Consider the following 18922-nt stretch of genomic DNA (forward strand, 5'->3'; position numbering starts at 1 on the left):
AAATCTGTGGATTCTGTGGTCTGTGTTGTTCCTTAGGGTTGCTGGGGTGGAGGGTAGAGGGAGAGCCAGGTGGGGATACTGAGGGAGAAGTAGGGAGTAGATCCAGCTACCACTGGGGAGGGCTCTGGGCATTTGAAACCTAACACCCAATTTAATGTCAAAAGCAAAGCTAAGGTCTTTCACCTCATGTAGAATGCCTGTGACAACTTTCCAGTCAAATGTGACATAAAATGCCAGTTGTGACCACTGTGCTCCTGTAAGCCGGTGGGCAGAGGTTGAGGGTTTCTGACAAGAGATGAGGGCACAGAGTGGGGCTGCTCAAGGGAGCACTCTTGCCCGGAAGGGAAGTGGGAAGCAAAGGAAGGGCAGCTCCTTATTCATTCCTCCAGGGTGTGCATCTCCCGTGCACTGGGCCCCACGGTCTGACTCCCATGATACCCTCAGGGCCATTCGGGGTCCTAAGCCTGACATATGAAGAGGAGGAAGAGGGGGCAGCGCTTTGCTGGGCAAGGAGGTGACAGCCACATGCAGCAGGTTGGCAGAAAGGTCTGACACCATGGGAACCCTCTAAGACAGTAACCAACAGGATGCCATCCCCCTGAAGACCCCTGACTACTTTCCCCAACGCTGCTCCCTGTCCTCAAGGGGGGACACTGGGTTTGTCTTATGACCCCTCAGCCCTAGCAGAAGCCCTAGCCCATGCATGGCGAAAATCCTCCATACGTGTTTCCTTCATTCATCAATGAATGAATGATGATAAGGTACCATGGGAAGGAACAAGACAAAAAGTGAAAATAGAAGGAAAAAATGGAAACAAAGCTTTTGCACATAGGGAGGGGTGGGTGCTTGAGGAGTGGGGAAAGGGATAAAACAAAATAAAATTTATTTAAAAAGAAAAAGACACCATCGCATGTCTAAGGCTGACATTTGCAATCATGGCTTTGAACGAGCAGCGATGGTGGGCTGGGGTCTGACAGTAGCATGAAGAGTGTCAGTGGCACCCTCGGGACCTATTTCTGTGCCCTGCAGAGGACCTGAGAGCCAGAGGCAGGCAGAGAGGGGAGCTCTGTGGGAGGGGACACCATGGTAGGGCTGATTCCTAGAGAGGAACTGGACAGCTGTCTCCTCCTAGGAAAGGGAGAAGAGAATCAGGCCAGCCCCAGGTACAAAATGAAGGCCTGCTGTGGCCAGGAGCTCCTGGTAGATAGGACGATGCAGACGTCTCATCAGGGAACAGAAGGTGGAGGCGGAGGCGGGCTGGGGCGGGGCATGTTAGACAGGCCTGGCAGGACAGGAGGCAGGGCCAAGTTGGTAAGAGGAGGGTGAGTGTGGAGCTTGTGGGACAGAGCGGGTACAGTAGTGACGGTGGCCACCGAGGCCAGCTGTGGTGTTGCCTAAGCAACTGGACCTGGACCAGGGCCATCTTAGCCTGCACATTCAGGGACCTTTATTTCCTCCTTTGCAAGAAAGGAAGAGCTGGCCTTGGTGAGGGGACTGCCGGGTGGGGCCTCACCTTGAAGAGCTGGACTCCGATGCAAGCAAACATGAACTGCAGGAGCGTGGTGACCAGGACGATGTTCCCGATGGTACGGATGGCCACGAACACGCACTGCACCACGTGCTGGGGAGGAAGGGGCTGTTGGGGCCAGGCCTGCACCAGCTGCACCCCACTACCACAGCTGAGGGACGCAGGGGTGCAAAACTTGCCTCCCAGGGCTCTCTCAAGGAAACACCGTACCCACCATGTGACCAAGGACATGGAGCCCCAGCCACAGGGGGGCAGAGTTTCCTGGAGCCCGCACTGGCACCCTCCGTCCCGCGCCCCGGCCCTTCTGACCTTCAGCCCTTTGGCCCTGTTGATGGCTCGGAGTGGCCGGAGCACCCTGAGCACCCTCAGGATCTTCACCACGGAGATGGCACTGGACCTGGAGGAGGTGCGTGAGGGGCTGAGGGCAGCAGATCCTGACAGACAGGACCCCCATATGGCTGCCTTCTGCCCTGAACACCCCACGCCCCTCACCCTGAAGGTGTGTATGTCCAGAGCTCTCACTGATGGGCCACACAGCAGAATAGGGGCTTCCTCCCCCAACAGAGTGGCCAGAAGGCAGGGGCTGTGCCTTCCCAGAGTCGGACAGAGTCTCTCTGTCCCCTTCCCAGTCTCCATGGACAGGACTCTGCCTGCTGAACACGGCCACTGCAGTCCAGCTGGTGACAACCCAGGATCCCCCCATGCATAGCCCCGAGAGACCCTCCTCTTGGGACATGGCGCCCACCCACAAGCACTCAGGCTCATGCCCAGGGCTGGCCCCTGCCACTGCTCACTCGAGTCCCATGGAGATGAGGGACACAGCCACCACCAGCAGGTCCAGGATGTTGAAGTAGTTGCGACAGAAGGAGCCCTTGTGCAAGAAGGCTCCATAGGTGGTCATCTGGGGAGAGAGGGACAATGTCCTGGGTGGGAGGAGCTTGGGGACAGATCATTCGCACGAAGAAGGGCTTCTCTCCTTAGTCTGACTGGGAAGGGCCCTTGCCGAGGCAGATGCTCTGCCGGGAGGTCTCGCATCCTCCAGCCCTGCACGGCAGCCTAAGTGCACCGTCCTGCTCTCGCTCCTGGGAGAAGTGGGGCAGTTCAGGGCAACAACCAAACTCCTTCGTCTCCCTAGGAAAACTGGGAAGTCCCCTCTGCCCAGGGATTGGTGAGCTGGGCTGACAGCTTCTGCAGACCCCAAGCTGCAGCAGGCCCTGGACCCTTTCTCGCTCCCCTCTGTAGGTGTCTCCTCCCTAGCTCCTGCCTCCCTGTTCCCCTCCCAGCTTCAATCTTCCAGGCCCTTTGCACAAACCTATTGAACATCTTCAGAGTCTGACTGGGGAAGCTTTTCCTGTCATTCAAGGCCCTATGTGGTCTGTCTCTTATGGTTCCAGCCCCAGTGCCCAGGGCCCCCTGTCTGTGCAGTACATCCCAGCTCAAAGGGGCCACTCCCTCCTCTCTGAGCACAGCCCCACATCTTCCAGTGCATTCGCCATTGTCCTCCTGGGCTGCCCAGGCTGTCTCTCCCTGACAAAGTCCTGTCTGACTTCAAGGCCTAGCTCTAAGGCCCTCACCTCCACAAAGTCCTTCTTGACCTCAGGGAGCCACCATCACCCTCTGCTTGAGACTCAGTCAGTAGCTGAGGCCCCGCATCAAGGGCCACCCTGTGCTCTGTGGGGCCTGCTCCCATGCATGCTGCCCTCCCCTCTCCTTGTTGGTGACAGTGGAGGCTGGGACTGCTGGGTTCCTCCTCCTCCCCAGCCCACTCTCCCTGTGATGGCTTCAACCCAGTGTGGCCCGCCTCAGGAATGGGCAAGAAGGATGTGCTGTGGACAAGGGATAAGCAGGACACTGCAGCACAGAGCTGCCAGAAACCCAGGCCAGACAATGTCACCTCTCTGGAAACTCCTGGAGTTAAGACCTTGCCGATCACTAATAACCAAGGTCTAGGAGCAGATTCCAGCTCTGAGGTCTACTTTTAAACTCATCATGGCAGAAAAGTTCCAAAGGCTTTGCAGAGAAGGGTGTGGCCTGCCGAGAGGCGGCCAGCCATGACCTGGCTGTACTCCAGGTCCGCAGCCTTCCAGCCGTGCAGCGCTCACCAGCTGACTCTGGCTGAAGCCTGTCCAGTCTCCCAGCTCCCGGCCTTCCCTGCCCTACCCATCTTCTTTCTGCTTTTCTCCCACCCCTTAGCCCAGCCCTGAGTGTGTTCACTGTGTGCAAGTTGAAGCTACATCAGGAAGTCCGCTCGCCGGCTCACTGAAGCCCCACAGCCAGGGCTGTCTGTCCCATAGCCTCACTCACCTTGAGGACAATCTCCACGGTGAAGACAGAGGTGAACGCGATGTCAAAATACTCAAGGATCTGGGGATGGGGCAGGGGAGAGAGCAGCCAGTGAGAGGAAGGTGGATCGCCATCATCACCATCACCATCCAAAGCACACAGACAGAGCCTGCCCTACTCCCTGCCGAGATGGCACACTTCAGGGGCAGTGCAGTGCCATCCTGGCCCTTCAGAACTTGAACTCTAAGCAACTCTGGGGCCTGCCTGCAGCCCCCCAGAGGATGCAGGTGAGCTCCCGGCGCCAGAGAGAGCTGTGTGTGTGTTGGGGGGGGTCCTGGGCCAGCAGAAGGGGTCACCATCACCTTGTTCCTTGTGGACTCAGCACGGATGGGGTCCTCAGCAGCTAGCGCAGCACTGCTCAGCAGGATGAAGAGCAGGATGAAGTTGGTGAACCAAGTGGCATTGACGATGCGGTGACACAGGACACGGATCCTGGTGGGGCAGAAAGGGAGACAGGGGACCTGTGGGCTGCTGGAAGCCCAGGCTCCACCCATCTCTGTCCTGAAGAGGGACACTGAACCCACTCCTGTCTCCCTGGTCAGTGCAGAGGTATAGACTTGCATCTGCATGGTCATCTGGTTGGGACACGTGAGGAGTTCTGTCCCCTTGCCTTTTCTCTCCTCAGTCTTAGTCTCATCTCCCAGTGGAGACCCTCTGCCACCTGCTCCCCTGCCAATATACCACCTGAGGTTCCCCCACAGAAAGATGAAGCAGGTGGCTCTCCAACAAAAATTGGAGCTTTCCTCAGCTCTAATCATGTCCTGTCTAAAACTGTGCTTAGAGAGGAGCCAATAAACATGGTCCCTGATAGATATAAAGACTAATAAATTTAAAAGCATTACTTTTCCCTGTATTTCTTTCTTTTTTTTTTTTTTTATAGTACTGGGGATCGAACTTGGGTCCTTGTGCTTGCTAGGCAGTGCATTTCATTTTTTAAGGGTTTTTGTTCTTGGTGTTGGTGCTGAGGATGGAACCCAAGGCCTCATGCATGCCGGGCAAGTGCTCTAGCCCTGAGCCACATGCCCCAGCCCAGTATAAGCATTTTAAACAGGGCACAAGATCTTAAGTTCGAGGAGCAAGTTTCTCATGGTGGAATCACAGGCATGGAGAATGGAGAGGTCTTTTTGGAGCAGGAAAGCAGCTTTCTCTGAGAGCCACATCTGTCACCGCACACAGCAGTGAGGGGCCACCCACTTATTGGTGGGGCTGAAGATGAAGAAGGAGCTGGCTTCCGGAATGGGGACTGCTTTCTCTTTCAGCTGCAGCTCAGCCAGGGGGCGTGGCCGGGGGGTCACTGGGATCTCAGGCTCATCTTCCTCGTCATCCCCTGTGGGGAGATGGGGAGGAATTAGGGGTGTCTTTCCAAACCTTGCAATGCCCTTGTCTCCTGTGCTTGGAGGCTTCCCAGGAGCCCCTGTAGCCAGCAAGCAAAGGCTCCAGTGGGCCACTGTGGGCCCCGTGGTGCTTCCAGGGCCCGGCCCGGACATCTCCCTTGTCCTTCAGGGAGCAGATCTGAACTGTCAGGTGTCTGTGGACTTTCTGCAAACAGAGCCAGGAGCAGGCCATGGAGTCTCCTTGCTGTATCTTCTGTCTCCCCCCACAGCACTGGCCTGAGACACAAGTTCTGGTCCTGGCTCTAACTCCATGTTCCATGCTTGACAAGTCTGTACCCTTCCAGAGCCTCAGTTGCCCACTTTGTGAAACCGGGGCAGGAAAGTCATTGACCTCCTAGGCTAGAATTCTGAAAACAATAACTTCAGAGAGGAACTTCTAGCATTCTTGTTTCTTGAGCTTCGGCTCCAAGACCGTGGCAGGCAGAGGGTAGAGGAGGAAAAGGTTGTCCCAGCTCGTTCTCTGGGACTCACGAGAATGCTGAGAGCCTGGGGTCCTTGGCTCCAGGGTGTGAGGACCTGGAGATCCCACTGTGCGCTACCTGGGATTCCTCTTGCCTCCTCCCTGCTCCTCCGAGGCCTGGCAGAAACCCTCAGGGAAGCCGAGAACTCCGATTCTGCTCTCTCCATTTCGGAACTGGTGGAGGTTCCCACATCCACCCAAATCCCGCTCCTTCTCCCCTGTTCTCCAGAGAAGCTGTGACTCTTGCTTCTTCCTCAGAATGTGCGTCCTAACACTACAGATGCTTCTCGGCCTGCCTGGGCCTAAGTGCCTATTCTCTGCCAAACTCCATGCCATTTGGAGCACAAAAGGTCCCCTTGGAGCTCAGAGTCCCTGGGGCAAACAGCTGGTTCCACGAAGATAGGTAAAATCGCACCCCCCACCCCCCCACCCCCCGCCAAGGCTCCGAAGGAACCTGATAGCTCTTGGGCCCCAGGGCTCTTCCAGGAGGTTTTAGGGTTCACCCAGCCTGGCTATGCTTCCTCTATGTCTTCTCTGAGGTCCAGATGAGCAGGGCTTTGGCAGCAGCCTCTGGGCATGTGCATCTATGAAACCTTTGTCCACGGCTGCGTCTCCTCGCAGCCCCCTTTTGGACTTTCATGCAATGTCAGTCTTGGCTCTATTCCAGACACTGGGCAGTGAACAACCTGTGTCACTGTCACATGGATGGAGCGCCCTCATTCAGGGTCCATTCTGCAAGACTGCAAGGAGGACTTGTGTCTCCAGCAGTCTCTGTGATCTTTGAAAACCGAGTCCTTTGCAGTAAATCATACAGTGGACCATCAATAAATATTTGCCTAAGAAAATGAAAACAGATGTGTGGATTTCTCTACCCTATGTGTTGTAGGAAGAGGCAGGCTGGCAGATGGCTTATTTCCAAGGGTAGGCCCAGAAGGGACATCTCGTGCCCTGATTTCCACATGGGGGCATCCAGGCAGGGGACACACAAGAGGTTGCCCGGCACCAGCACAATCCCCCCTGAGTCACAGCTCCCTGCTCCACTCAGGTCAAGGGCCCTCACCTGGGAAGTCAGCTGAGGGGTAGGGATCCTTCACCTCATTGACATTGGATTCAAACTCATCAATTTTCAGCTGTAGGAAGGAACACAATGAAGATGATGAAGCATAAGCTAAGACAGCATATCCAAGCCTCCAGGGGACAAAGCCAAGCCCAAGCCTGTGCAAGCCCTCTGCTTGGTTCTCCAACAGGGAGTTGGGCTCCAAGGCCAGGATCTCCAGTCCCTCTGGAACTCAGTTCCCTGGCTCCTTGAACTCCATTTCCTTAGTCTCCACGAATGTTGAATAGAACCAGGCTGGAACAAGCAGGGCCGGGCTAGTGACGGCGGGAAGCCAGTCTGGGCCTCTCCATAGAGCAGTGGTGTCCAGGAGAAGTAGAAGTGCCCTGGGCCAGGAAGCTGGGACTCTGAGGAAGTCTGGTTCCCAGACTGGGTGTCTGTGGCTGTCAGCACAGGAGTCCCTGGAGGAGGTCTGTGCACTGGCTCTCCCTCCAGCAGAAATGCAATGGGCTGCCCTCGGCTTGCAGGTGGCAACTCCTATCTCCTCTCTGTGCCCCACCAGTTCATCAAGGCACAGGGGGTACAGAGCCCCACCCTCCCATCTGGCCTGTAAAATACCCACCAAGGTCTCACCTTGGCGGTGGTAGGGATGCCTTCCCCCTTGGGTTTCTGCTCCAGCTTCTTGGCCATTGTGGACTTCTCCTCCTCTGACTTCTCCGGAAGACCCCTGAGTTGGAAAACCAAGGAGACTCAAAATGAAAGCCAAATGAGAAAGTGTTCAGGGTCTGCTCAGCCTGACAACACCCTCAGGAGGAGCCCTTGCCAGTGTTCAGGGTTTCTGTGCAGGAAGGAGCACTGGCCACCAAGTGAGAAGGCAGTGGCCTGGCCAAGTGCTTCTCTGTGGTGAGAGGCTTGAGGTTCACTGCTCAGCCATACTCAGTCTGTTGATAGTGAATGGGTAGAATGTGGCTTTGGACCCAGTTCCTACAGAATTCACAGTGTGGAAGCATGCTTTGTTCAAGACGGGTCCAACTCTTTGGAAATGCTTGAACTCCATTGCTGGTCTCTCTCTTGCTTGCTCTTCCCATCTTTCCTTCACAAGAGTGCAGATTCCATTCCTATATGCAAGGACACCTGGAGAAGCAGGCCTCTGGCCAGAATCTAGCAACTTCAAGTGTGGCCCTCTGATGATGAGCAGCACTGGCACCAACAGTGACCATGTTAGAAATGCAGAATCCTGGCCCGCCCCACCTTGTTCGGATCAGCTGAAACAGCATTTGTATTTTAACAAGATCTCCATGTGGTTTGTTTGTGGTTTGAGTTTGAGAAACACTCTCTGGAAGACCAGTCCTGCTTCCACTCTCAGAGGAAAGTCCTAGGCTTCAGAGTGACAGGACAGATGGAAGATGGAGTGACTGGCAAAGGACCTGATCAGGAAGCCAACCCTTGCCTCACAGAGGGAGCATACTGAAGCTCAGCAAGGACATAAGCCCTTCCAAGCGTTTGATTTAGTGGCAGGGCTGGGAGGAGAAATCCCAGTGGTCCTCACCAGTGCGGCCCAATCCAACCTCCAGACTCTGCCATCACATCTCCTGAGGCCTGTCTAGAAGGCCAGCCTGCTTCTACTTGCCCTTCAGCAGGCCTGGATGTCTGGCTGTAGAAGATTGCTCTCTGGAGCAGGCGCCATGTGGCTCCAGGACCAGCCCAGAGCTAGGGGGCCACTGCCAGAGCCCAGCGTGCTGGCTCCCTCTTGCTGAGGTGGCAGCACTCACCTGGACATCTTCCTACGTTTCCTCTCCTCGGCCTTGGCCTTCTGGGCAGAAGTCAGGCTCTCTGCCTCAGCCAGGTTGTCTACAGCAATGGCCAGGAAGACGTTGAGCAGAATGTCTAGGAGAGTCCAGCTGAGGAGCCTTGGGCTGCCGGTGGGAGGAAGCCTCTGGGGCAGGGTCTCGCCCTGCCTGTGTGCCGGCAGGGCCTAATCCTTGATGTGCAGCTGGAGCACCACAGGATGGTGCGGCCCCTGGATATAGACTAGAATCCTTAGGGAAGCTCTGTATCCAGAACCTGCCCTGAATCCACTCATCCCTGGAATCCTATCCATTTCTTGCCAGGACTGTTCCCAGATCCTACAGCAGGCTACAGGGGGCACCAGTGAGGCACAGCATGAGCTCAGCGGAGATTCCTCAGCTAAGCCCTGTGCCTCCTCCACCTGCTCCAAGCTCACCAACCTGGCTGGGATTAATTCCCACCCCTGTAGCAATCACTCCTGTGGTTCTCAAACCTTTCTGGTGGGGGGAATTACCCATAGCCATCCCCGCCTTCCTAGCATCCTGGCCTCCCCCCATAGCCTGGGCACTGCCCTCTAACCAGAGGGGCCCACTGCCTAGCAAGTGGGCACCCTTGGCCCCTCTTTTAACCCTTCTCCCCACTCCTCCCTAGTCCTTCTCTGCATCTGCCCCCAAGAGGATACAGTTGCCACACACGAAAAGTATGATGAAATAAATGCACACAAGCACGCCTGGGTAGGTCGGCCCTCCATAGGCCATGATGCCATTGTACATCACGGAGGTCCAGTCTTCACCTGTCAGGACCTGGGGGAGGGCAGAAGGGGGCGACAAGGATGGGAGCACAGATGGACCAAGAGCCTTCACCAGGGCCGCACTGTCTAAGGCCTCTTGCAACCACATCAGGTCTCCCAGGCTTCCCCCTTCATCCCATAGCACAAGTGACTGCCTCCTGCTCTCCCTGCTGCCCCTCTTTCTTTTTAAAAATGGTCTAAATTTTACCAAGGTGCTTGAGGGCCAAGGAGGTTGATCATGGGGTCACCACGTCCCCAGCTCTGCCAGTAGTCCCCAGACTAAACTGGACTGTACCCCTAGCCCCTTCATCCCAGCCTCCAGAGAGTGGGAAATGCCAGGTCCCTGGAAAGGCACGATGCCTGATCGGCCAGCTGGGGTGAATGGAAGAAAAAGGGCGTGAAGCCACCCACAGGATCAGCTGATTGTCACCCACCTCCCTTGCGGCTGCTACCACAGGGTGCTGTGACTTGGGAGACTCAGGCTATAGTTGAGAGGGGCGTTCCTAAGCTCTACACTAAGCTCCTCCAGGAGGCCTGTGGCTCTGAGGGCCTCTCACTGAGTCACAGCCAGCCTCCTTTGGGCAGCTTGCAGGGAACAGGCGACAGAGCTGTGTCTCCAGAGTGGCTCCACTGTCCCTGGGGCTTCCCCAGCCTTGGAGAGGGAGGAGTCAGTTTGTCTGGCTTTGCCCTCAGGGACCCAAGCAGCGCACCTCTGCCCTCAAAGCCTACCCCAGCTCCAGCCACGCACCAACTGCTGTCCTGACTACTGTGGGCCACCACTGTGCGAAGCACCAGGACCAGGACAAATCAGACTGGGCACAACCCCAGTGGAGAGGACAGGCAAGCATATGCGACAATGGCAAGAAGTACAGGTACTTGGGGTAGGGTCCTGGAGAGGGACACTGAACTCAACCAGCAGATCTGAGAAGTCTTCCTGGGTAAGGTGTCGGGAAGGACAAGCAGCAGGATCCAGCAAGTTCCAGAAAGAGGCACACACAGGTAGATGGCCTACCTGGAAGACGCTGATGAGGGCCTGGGGGAAGTTGTCAAAGTTGCTGCGCCGCACCTCCGTGTCCTCGAAGTCGTACCTGCCCCCGAAGAGCTGCATGCCCAGCAGGGCAAAGATGACGATGAAGAGGAACAGCAGCAGCAGCAGGGAGGCGATGGAGCGGATGGAGTTGAGCAGGGATGCCACCAGGTTGCTTAGCGATGTCCAGTACCTGAGGAAGATGGGGAGGAAGCAGCGCTTTCTCCAAGTGCTCTGAGGGATGATGGAAGCAGAGGGGAAGGGCTGCTTGGGGCTGGAGAGCCCGGGCCCATGCTGCACACCCACGTTTGCCTTCCTGTCCAGTTCTTATCTTCTCAGTAAGGCTGTGGCTTCACTCTTGGTCCCCTACTAGCTGGAAACACCCTGAGACTAGGGACCAATCCTCTCTTCTGCACCCGTGTGCCCAGCTCACCTCGGGGCTCGGCAAATACTTGCAAACATGGCAGTCCCCTTCCCTGTGGTTTCAGGGGCCTGAGGTTAACTGTGCGTGGCACCAAATCCTGCATATGCAGGGCAATGAGATGCTTTTAAAGCATGAGCGCAAAGGCCATATTCACATACATTTTATTAGGTATATTGTTGTAACTGTTCTATTTTATTATTAGTTGTTGTTAATCTCTTACTGCACCTAATTTATAAACTTTATCACAGGGCTATATGAATGGGGAAAAGCCTAGCATCTACCAGACTCAGTGCTATTCATGGTTTCAAGCATCTACGGAGAGTCACACACATATCCTTGTAAATAAGGGGAATTACTGTAGATGAACTCAACTTCTTTTCCTGCCACATTGTGATCCCTCCTCTCACTCTTTCCTCGCCTCCTTACTGGCCTGCCTCTCTCCTTCTCCCTCCCACTTTCCTGTCCTTCCATCCCTCCCAGTTTCCTTTGCTCTCTTTCCTCTCTCTTCCCACCTCTCCTCTGCTCTGGTATAGAGGATGTAAGGGAGAAGCAGAAACGGGTTCAAAGGTTGGGAGTGATTTCCGGTCTTGAGAGGGAAGGGGAGGGAGAAGTCCTGGGCAAGGGCTGCAGACAAATGTGTGTGGATCGAAGAGCCCAGAGCCCCATCCTGCACACTAACTTGGTGATCTTGAAGATCCGCAGGAGGCGGATGCAGCGGAGCACGGAGATGCCCAGGGGTGTCATGGCGCCCGACTCCACCAGCAGGATCTCCAGGATGCCGCTGCACACCACGAAGCAGTCGAAGCGGTTGAAGATGGACATGAAGTACTGGCGCAGGCCCAGCCCATACATCTTCATCAGCATCTCGATGGTGAAGAGGGCCAGCAGCACCCGGTTGGCCACATCTGTGGGTTAGCAGCATGGACTCCACCAGTCTGCTTCCCTCCTCCCACCCCGAGCCTCAGCCCAGCACTGCCCAGCACACCCTGCTCAGCTCCCGGAGGCACTGTCCCCTTTTTACCTTCAAAACCCAACAAAACCTGGTGACTTTTCCCACTGAAGGAAACACCTAGATATCTAGAAAGACAGGCCATACTGTATTTAAGAGCAAGAGAGTTTTAGAATAATGATGATTAATTTCTGCTGTACTATGAATCAGACCCAAGGGGATTCTACCATTAAGCTACATCCTCAACCCTCTGAGTTTTATTTTTTGAGACAGCATCTAGCCATTTTGCCCAGGCTGGCCTTGAACTTGCCATCCTCCCACCTCAGCCTCCCAGAGTGCTGGGATCACAGGTGTGCACCACCATGGCTGGCTATTTCTTTCTTCTGTAAATTTAATCTCTATTATCACTTTAAGCAGAGCCTCTTTTGTGCTGTTCTATCATCTCAGGTTCCTGGGGTTCCTAGCTCTCCTTGGTCGGACCCAATGACTCTTCCTCAGGGTGCCTCTGTTCCTTATTTGGTTTGCAAATTTTTTATATTGTGACCACATCATCAGAAAACAATTTTCCTTGCAGGGATTCTATATGCCTTGGTTTGAGAAGCAATGCATCCTGAAAAAATATTTGTGTTGGCTTCTCTTAAGCACCCTGGGGATTTCACTTGCTTGTGACTAGTATTTTAGGCTTCTATCTTCATTTACAATCCTTGTTCCATGAAAGGTTATGCAGATTGGACCGCATACCTATACAGGGTACAGATTAGGGGCTCCCTTTGGCCAAAGGTTAAAACTCCTGACGCCTTAGGACAGCACATAAGGCCTCTGCGGGCAAACACATCTCACGCCGCTCTCAGGCCACACGGAGCTCTGTGACGCCTCCAATTTACTGGTTCACAGACTGTTTCGCATCTTCGCACACACTGTTCCTCCCGCAGGAAACTCTGCCGACCTATGACCACCTGGGCCTTATCTACTTATCCTTTCAGAACTTGGAGCTCCAGCATCTCTCCTGACCCTTCTCTTGCTACCTCATTTATATCATTGTTCTCCCCAGATGGACTTGAAACTATTAACACCTGTCTTCCCCTTTGCCGAAGTACAACTCCTTCAAGCCAAAAGCAGTGGAATCTGCTCTCTCTGTATCCCGAGTTCTCTTTCTATGCCTTGCACACAGTATGCAGTCAATAAAAAGTTGGTGAAAGATTGCTGTTTTTGTAGTAGGATTTGAACTCGGATGCCTGCCGCTCTAAATCACTGGTAATCATATGTGCAATGGTCTTAACTGAAATAAGTTGCCCAGACAACTTTGGCGATAATTGTCCCAATGTATTGTTGTCACTGCCCCTGGTGGGTGACGATGTCAAGAAGAGGAAAGCTGGGTGAGCCACTTTGCCTTTGGAGTCTCTGTTTTCTGACTGTAATAGGAGAAGCTAAGCCCTGTGATCCAGCACCAATAGTCCAGACTTTCTAGAAAACAATGTCAAAATCAAATGTGCCTCTTCTGCCTCCCTTGGTAGTTTTTGGCACCAAGCCCCAGGTGCCCTCCTCCTGCCTTTCCCTCCGACTCACCTTGCAAATGGGTCAACCAGAGGGGCTGGTTGTGGTGCTCCGAGGCAATGGACAGGGTGTTGAGGGCGACGATCAGGATCACCAGCCAGTAGAAGACCTTGGATTTCACAACGTCGTGGCATTTCCAGCGAAAGACACGGTTCCACTGCCTCCAGTGGCGGCTGAGCGGGAGACCGGGAGATGGAGACCCAGCGTGCCGCTGAGCTGAGTCCACGGTCTGCCGTTCCCTCCAGTGCTGCTCCAGCTGGGCCTGCTGGGATCACCCCCGCTCCCCTCCAGCCACACTGGGGGAGCTAAGGGCTGGAGCTGTGAGCCCTGCTGATTTACTAGTTCCTCGCCTTTCAAATGGGGATAACAATGACTCCAACCTCCAAGGTGGAAAGCCACAGCGCAGGGCTGGGCAGAGTACTGCAGGTGCTCCACACATTTTGATTTCAACTAAAACAACACTGAGATGCACATTTGTCCATGATAAGGGAAGTCTTAAATTAATAATATTTGGGAAGGTGTCAGGGAAGGGGTGGAGAAAAGGCACTGAAATAGCTGGTATGGCATTTCGGTGAGCAGTCTACCAGCACTTACACAAGTGCAGTATCTATCTACCCTTTTCCCAGAAATCCCATTGCTACAATTCCGCCCAGCGGAAGTGGTCACAGTTTTGCACAACTGTTGCCTACAGCACTGTATGCTTTGCCCCAAAGAGAAAAGACTAAGCATGTTCTGATGTAGGTGTGCTGTGGAACATTTTCTATTCAAAGATATACCAAAAAATATGTATGTTTATATATAGTATATGTACACATATAGGTGTGAAAATTGTCCTCAGTAGGTAACTGCAAGTAAAGGTCATGAGATAATATACATCACATTCATATATTCAACAAATATTTGTCAATACTCCTACATGTTGGGTGCTGTTCAAATCTCTGTAATTAACATAAATAACCCCATTAGGTAAACAAAAACAAAAATCCCTGGTGTGTGTGTGTGTATGTGCGTGTAAGAGAGGGATGAAAGCACAGAAAAGATCTTAGAAGGATGTATATGCAACTGTTACCATGGTTACCCCTCTTTGAAGGGCACTAAAGAAGTTCGTCTTTTCTTTGATGTTTTTCACTACCATTTGATCTTCAAAAGCCATAATTATGTATGAATTTGTAAAAGGACACAGTCTACCAACCTCCTCTTAAGACAAAGACAAGACAATGCGGCGTGTCCCCTGGTCTGCAGACTCCAGGGCCAAGGCTACTCCCTTTTTGGAAAACCCCCCGCTGCCAGGCAGTCACCCCTCCAACACACACACATTTCTTCCTCCAACACAAGTCCCCTCCCCAGCCCCAGCCCTTGCTGGGTGCCCCTAAGGGCTTCCTTGTGAGCTGTATAAATAGGTTACGGCTCAGGTCACTCTATGACCACACGTCCTGTGACGTCTGGCCCCTGCAGAGTCCTCAGAGTAAGGACTGGCCCTGCTTCTCCAGAAAGGCTTCTTTCCCAAGGGCTTGGGAAGTGCCTTGAGGGGAAGGTGCACCTCAGTGCGGGGGGAAGATACTCACACGAACTGGATGATCTTGTTCAGGCCCTCTATCTCATACAGGCTCTCGGTTTCAGAGCCCCCTTCATCCAAAGACAGCCTCCCTGGGAACAGGGCAGATGTATATGGAGTCAGCCAGCCCTCAGGGCTGGACACACCGGGTTAGTCACCCCTGGGAAGGCCACCAGTGACAGTGGTCCCTAAGTGGGCCTGGGTCCTTCTGTGCTTTCCTGAGACCCAGATTCCCAAGGGCTGGTGAGCCCACATCTGCAGGGCTGGGCCACTGTGTGTCAGCCGCATGGCACTTTGGCAAGAGCTTGGCACACCTGGATTCTAACATCTGGAGGTACATGGTTTTAGGCAAGTCATTGTTCTCTAAGGGCCAGTGTTGCACCTTCTCAAAGGGCTGCCAGGCCTCTGGGCGGGTGAAATGGGGTCGCGCTCTCTATGGAGCCGCATACGAGGCAGCTCAGCAGTGGGAGGAGGCTGCTGAGCACGGCCTCTGCCCAAACCTTCTCTCAGGTCCTCCACATCCATGACCTCGCCCTGTGTGATCCAACTCATGTAGCCTCGGAGGTCCTCCTCCAGCTGCTGCTTCTCCCGGAGCTTCTGGAAGGTTCCCCTGGACTTGGCCTTCTCCCGCTCCTTGGTGAATTCCCTGAGATGGGATGGGGAGACCGGAAAGAAAGAGAAGAAGAGAGGGGGCAGCGGAGAGCTGAGCTTCCTGAGGACAAAGAGGGCACGTTGTGCGGCTTGACATGCCTCCTCCTAGCCCCAGGCGTCACCTGGGGTCTCCCTTCCACCCATGTCCACCCTCCAGCACACGCTGGGGACTTCTCTGGCCCTCTGATTCCTTTCTCCTCATCCACTGTCTTTTCACCTATAGTCCCTTCCCCTGTCAGCAATGGATCCTCAAAGCCACGATACTGCCTGACCTTTTGAACTACCTTAGAAATCATTTCTGTCTACAGTCCTAAGGGCTGGCAGAACTCCTGGGCCTAGAATCCAGGCAGCAGCAGCAGCAAGGACCTTGGGCTGGTGGGGAACCTTCAGGCCAGCAGAGGGCAGCCCTGGGCCACCGGGCAGAGCCTAGTGTGCACGATGGGAGTCAACAGCACAGAAATCGGCTCTGAAGTGGACCCAGGGGCAGGAGGAACTGCCCTAAGGCAGTCACCTTGGCCTGGTAGGCTCTGCTAGTATTACTGTGGTTTGTCGCCTGTGCTCATTAATAAAGGAAATGCTAAATTTCCAAAAGGCAATAAGAAATAAAGACAAGGTTCTCCTAACCAAATTTAAATCTCCTGAATTCTCACCAGGCTACCTGGGTGGGCTGATGCCCACAGGGAAGGGAGTGGATGGCCACTGCTAGTCTCTTCACCATGGCTGGGGTGGGACCAGAGTGGGGCTGGCCCACAGAGAACAGCACCCATCAATAATGCCTGTTAGTACTTAGTGCTTTTCATGTCCTGCAGCCTGTTCTAAGTACTTCATGTGTATTAACTTTTAATCCTCACAACAAGGCTGTGGAATAAGCAGTGGAATTATTCCTACTTGAGAGATATGGAAACTAAGGTACAGAGAGGTTAGGTAATTAGACAAAGCAAGCAGGAGTGTGGGGATTTGAGTGGGCAGCCCAGTTCCAGAGTCTGCATGTTCAAGCAGAGGCTCTGCAGTGGACAGCAGCTTAGGGACACTTGAGGGTGGGAGGCGGGGTCTCACTCAGGACAGAAGGAAGAATGGAGAAAGGCATGAAGAGAAGAAGGGAGGAAAATGAAAACGGAAGGGTCAGACCTGCATCTTCTGTCATTTGCTCGCTAATTCAGAAGAGGTGCCCTCGGCCCAGTGGGGCTAAAAGGGGCCCAGGGAAGGGCTGAGGCCCTAACCCATACCTGCCTGCCCTGTTCTGCTTCTCCCTCCTGGTCCCCCTCTTCCTTCTCCTCCCTGCAGCTGCCTCTGAGTCCTTACCCGCTCAGGACACCCAGCACCAGGTTGAGGATGAAGAAGGATCCCAGCAGAATGAGAGTGACAAAATAGATCCAGGGCCACTCATTCCCGATGGCATCGTTGACCTGGTGCAGGCAAAGGTGTGAGTCCCATCCCCTGACTGAGGGCTCAGCTTCTTTCCCCTAGTCCGTTCACTCAGACTCCACCCAACCCTGGGGACCAGGAGAGAGGCCAGAGACTGCTCTCGCCTGAGGACCAGGATTGGGCTGCAAGGGCCTTCCAAGGCTGGAGGTCTACCTGGCCAGGCTGGACCAACCCTTTTCCCGCCAGTCAAGGGCGTGTCCGTCTGCCTCCTGGACTGACTCTGCATGGACACTTCAGCTTGCTTCTTTACAGACAAGACTTTCCCAAATGAAAAACCCCTGTGAGTCTAGACAAGTTGCCTAACGTGTCTGAGCATCGCTCCATCTCTCTAATGAGAATAATGATATCTACTCTCTCCTCGCAGGCTTGTAGCAGCAGTGAAATAACATGCGTGACACTCCTCTGACATGTTTAATCATTTGCTTCCCTAATATGAGCTTATGAGAGACATTCATCTGAAGCCTTTATATTTGCAAAGCATTTGACAGCTTTACAATTCCCCCCCATAGGCAGTGCCATGTTGTGATTAAAAGTTCTGGGTTGGAGCCAGCTAGATCAGAGTTCAATTCATGGCTCTATTCGTCATTAGGTTCAAAGCTGTGGGCAAGTTATTTAGCCTTCCTGAGGCTCGTTTTTCTTATCCAGAAAATGGGAACAAAGCCATCCATTGTTAGAGAATTAAATAAGAAATATAACCTTAATAAACACCAAATAAATAATACACCTCAACAAGAAACTCTTCTGGAGTGTTGAGAATGTGCCAAGCGCTCTTGGAACTCAGTGAATCTGCCCACTCCCTCTACAGCATGGGCGGTATTACCACCCTTATGCTATAGATGAGGAGACTGATATATTCAAATATTTATTGGGGAATCAGCATTGTTGAATAGCCCTTCATCCCTCAAGTGTCTGAGTTGCAGGTAATCAGAGAGAGTCACACACAGGCTTAGGGACAAGTTAGAGGCTGAGACTGGAACCCATGGAGTGCTCGCTTGGACAACACTTATACTACAACTGGAATGATACAGAGATTCGCACAGACCCTGCGCAAGGATAACATGCAAATTCGTGGAACCCATGAGCTCCTGGGTCCCCTTCCTGGCCCCGTCTTGGGTCCTGCACAGACAGGTTGTGCCATGGGGACTGCACACAATGATGCTGAGATAACACTCATGGACCGGGAAGCCATGCACCCCAGGGAGGGTAAGGGGGAGCAGGGTCCTCCAGCCCTTCCAGCCCCCCCCCGCCCACTCCCCAGCAAGCCTGTGGGGCAGGGGATGGTTCTACAGGCCCGGGGCCCGACCCACCCAGTACAGGACATCGGTCCAGCCCTCCATGGTGATGCACTGGTATACGGTGAGCATGGAGAAGCCGAAGTTGTCGAAATGGGTGATGCCATGGTTGGGCCCCGGCCAGCCGCCTCGGCACTCACTGCCATTGATGGTACACGGGCGCCCCGAGCCCGACCTGGCACAGGGCGACGGCTTCTCATTCTCCACTGTGGCCATGATATCTGCAGGAAGAAGGTGGAACCAACGTCAGATCACCTTGCTAGATGGCCAAGGACTGAAGGAAAGGCGCTAGGCAGCTGTTTAACAAAATGGAGCAGTAGGTTACAGACAGACTGGTGAAAATGCAGAAGGCTGCTTCCCTCAGACCAGGTGGTATTTCTTAGACACAGAGGGACCCTGGGGCCTAGGTCCCATAGCTAGGCAGTAATTATGTCTTAGGCCCCAGGGCCTCGCTGGAGGGCCAGCTTCTAGGATTAATTGTCCTACTAAGTGCAACCTGTGAACCTGGAGTGATAGGAGGGTCATCTTTGGGCTCACCAAGCTTTAAAGAGAGGGCAGCGTCCAGGCTGGAGCGCGGCAGGGTCAGGAGGCTCACATGCTTGGACAGCGGGCTCTGCCTGGGGCTGAAATGCAGGCACTCGAACCACACAGCATGGCTACACTGTATAAGACACATGGCCTGTGGAGC

The 18922-nt window shown here is 54.0% G+C and overlaps 1 protein-coding gene and 1 non-coding gene across 4 annotated transcripts in view; one reads left to right on the plus strand and one right to left on the minus strand.

The window, feature by feature from the left end:
• Window positions 1–18922, minus strand: part of Cacna1s (calcium voltage-gated channel subunit alpha1 S) — a 58971-nt gene that overhangs the window by 20650 nt on the left and 19399 nt on the right. For all 3 annotated transcript variants that reach the window (XM_004862257.3, XM_021242427.2, XM_021242426.2), the window contains exons 6-22: window positions 18250–18455; window positions 16820–16923; window positions 15367–15512; window positions 14877–14958; window positions 13324–13484; window positions 11488–11713; window positions 10370–10577; window positions 9250–9370; window positions 8552–8666; window positions 7413–7506; window positions 6786–6855; window positions 5066–5198; window positions 4174–4303; window positions 3833–3892; window positions 2323–2429; window positions 1838–1925; window positions 1514–1621 (exon numbers count right to left, since the gene is read on the minus strand). In XM_004862257.3, the coding sequence (XP_004862314.1) occupies window positions 1514–1621; window positions 1838–1925; window positions 2323–2429; window positions 3833–3892; window positions 4174–4303; window positions 5066–5198; window positions 6786–6855; window positions 7413–7506; window positions 8552–8666; window positions 9250–9370; window positions 10370–10577; window positions 11488–11713; window positions 13324–13484; window positions 14877–14958; window positions 15367–15512; window positions 16820–16923; window positions 18250–18455 (2159 nt within the window). The remainder of the gene's footprint in view (window positions 1–1513; window positions 1622–1837; window positions 1926–2322; window positions 2430–3832; window positions 3893–4173; window positions 4304–5065; window positions 5199–6785; window positions 6856–7412; window positions 7507–8551; window positions 8667–9249; window positions 9371–10369; window positions 10578–11487; window positions 11714–13323; window positions 13485–14876; window positions 14959–15366; window positions 15513–16819; window positions 16924–18249; window positions 18456–18922) is intronic.
• On the plus strand, window positions 17927–18030 carry LOC147823180 (U6 spliceosomal RNA). The gene has a single exon (XR_015444618.1). It is a non-coding gene; the product is annotated as a U6 spliceosomal RNA (small nuclear RNA).

This window comes from Heterocephalus glaber, unplaced genomic scaffold (genome assembly GCF_053883595.1).
Source record: "Heterocephalus glaber isolate CG9 unplaced genomic scaffold, H.glaber_assembly_v1.0 deba00001600, whole genome shotgun sequence".
In the NCBI taxonomy this organism is placed as follows: Eukaryota; Metazoa; Chordata; class Mammalia; order Rodentia; family Bathyergidae; genus Heterocephalus; species Heterocephalus glaber.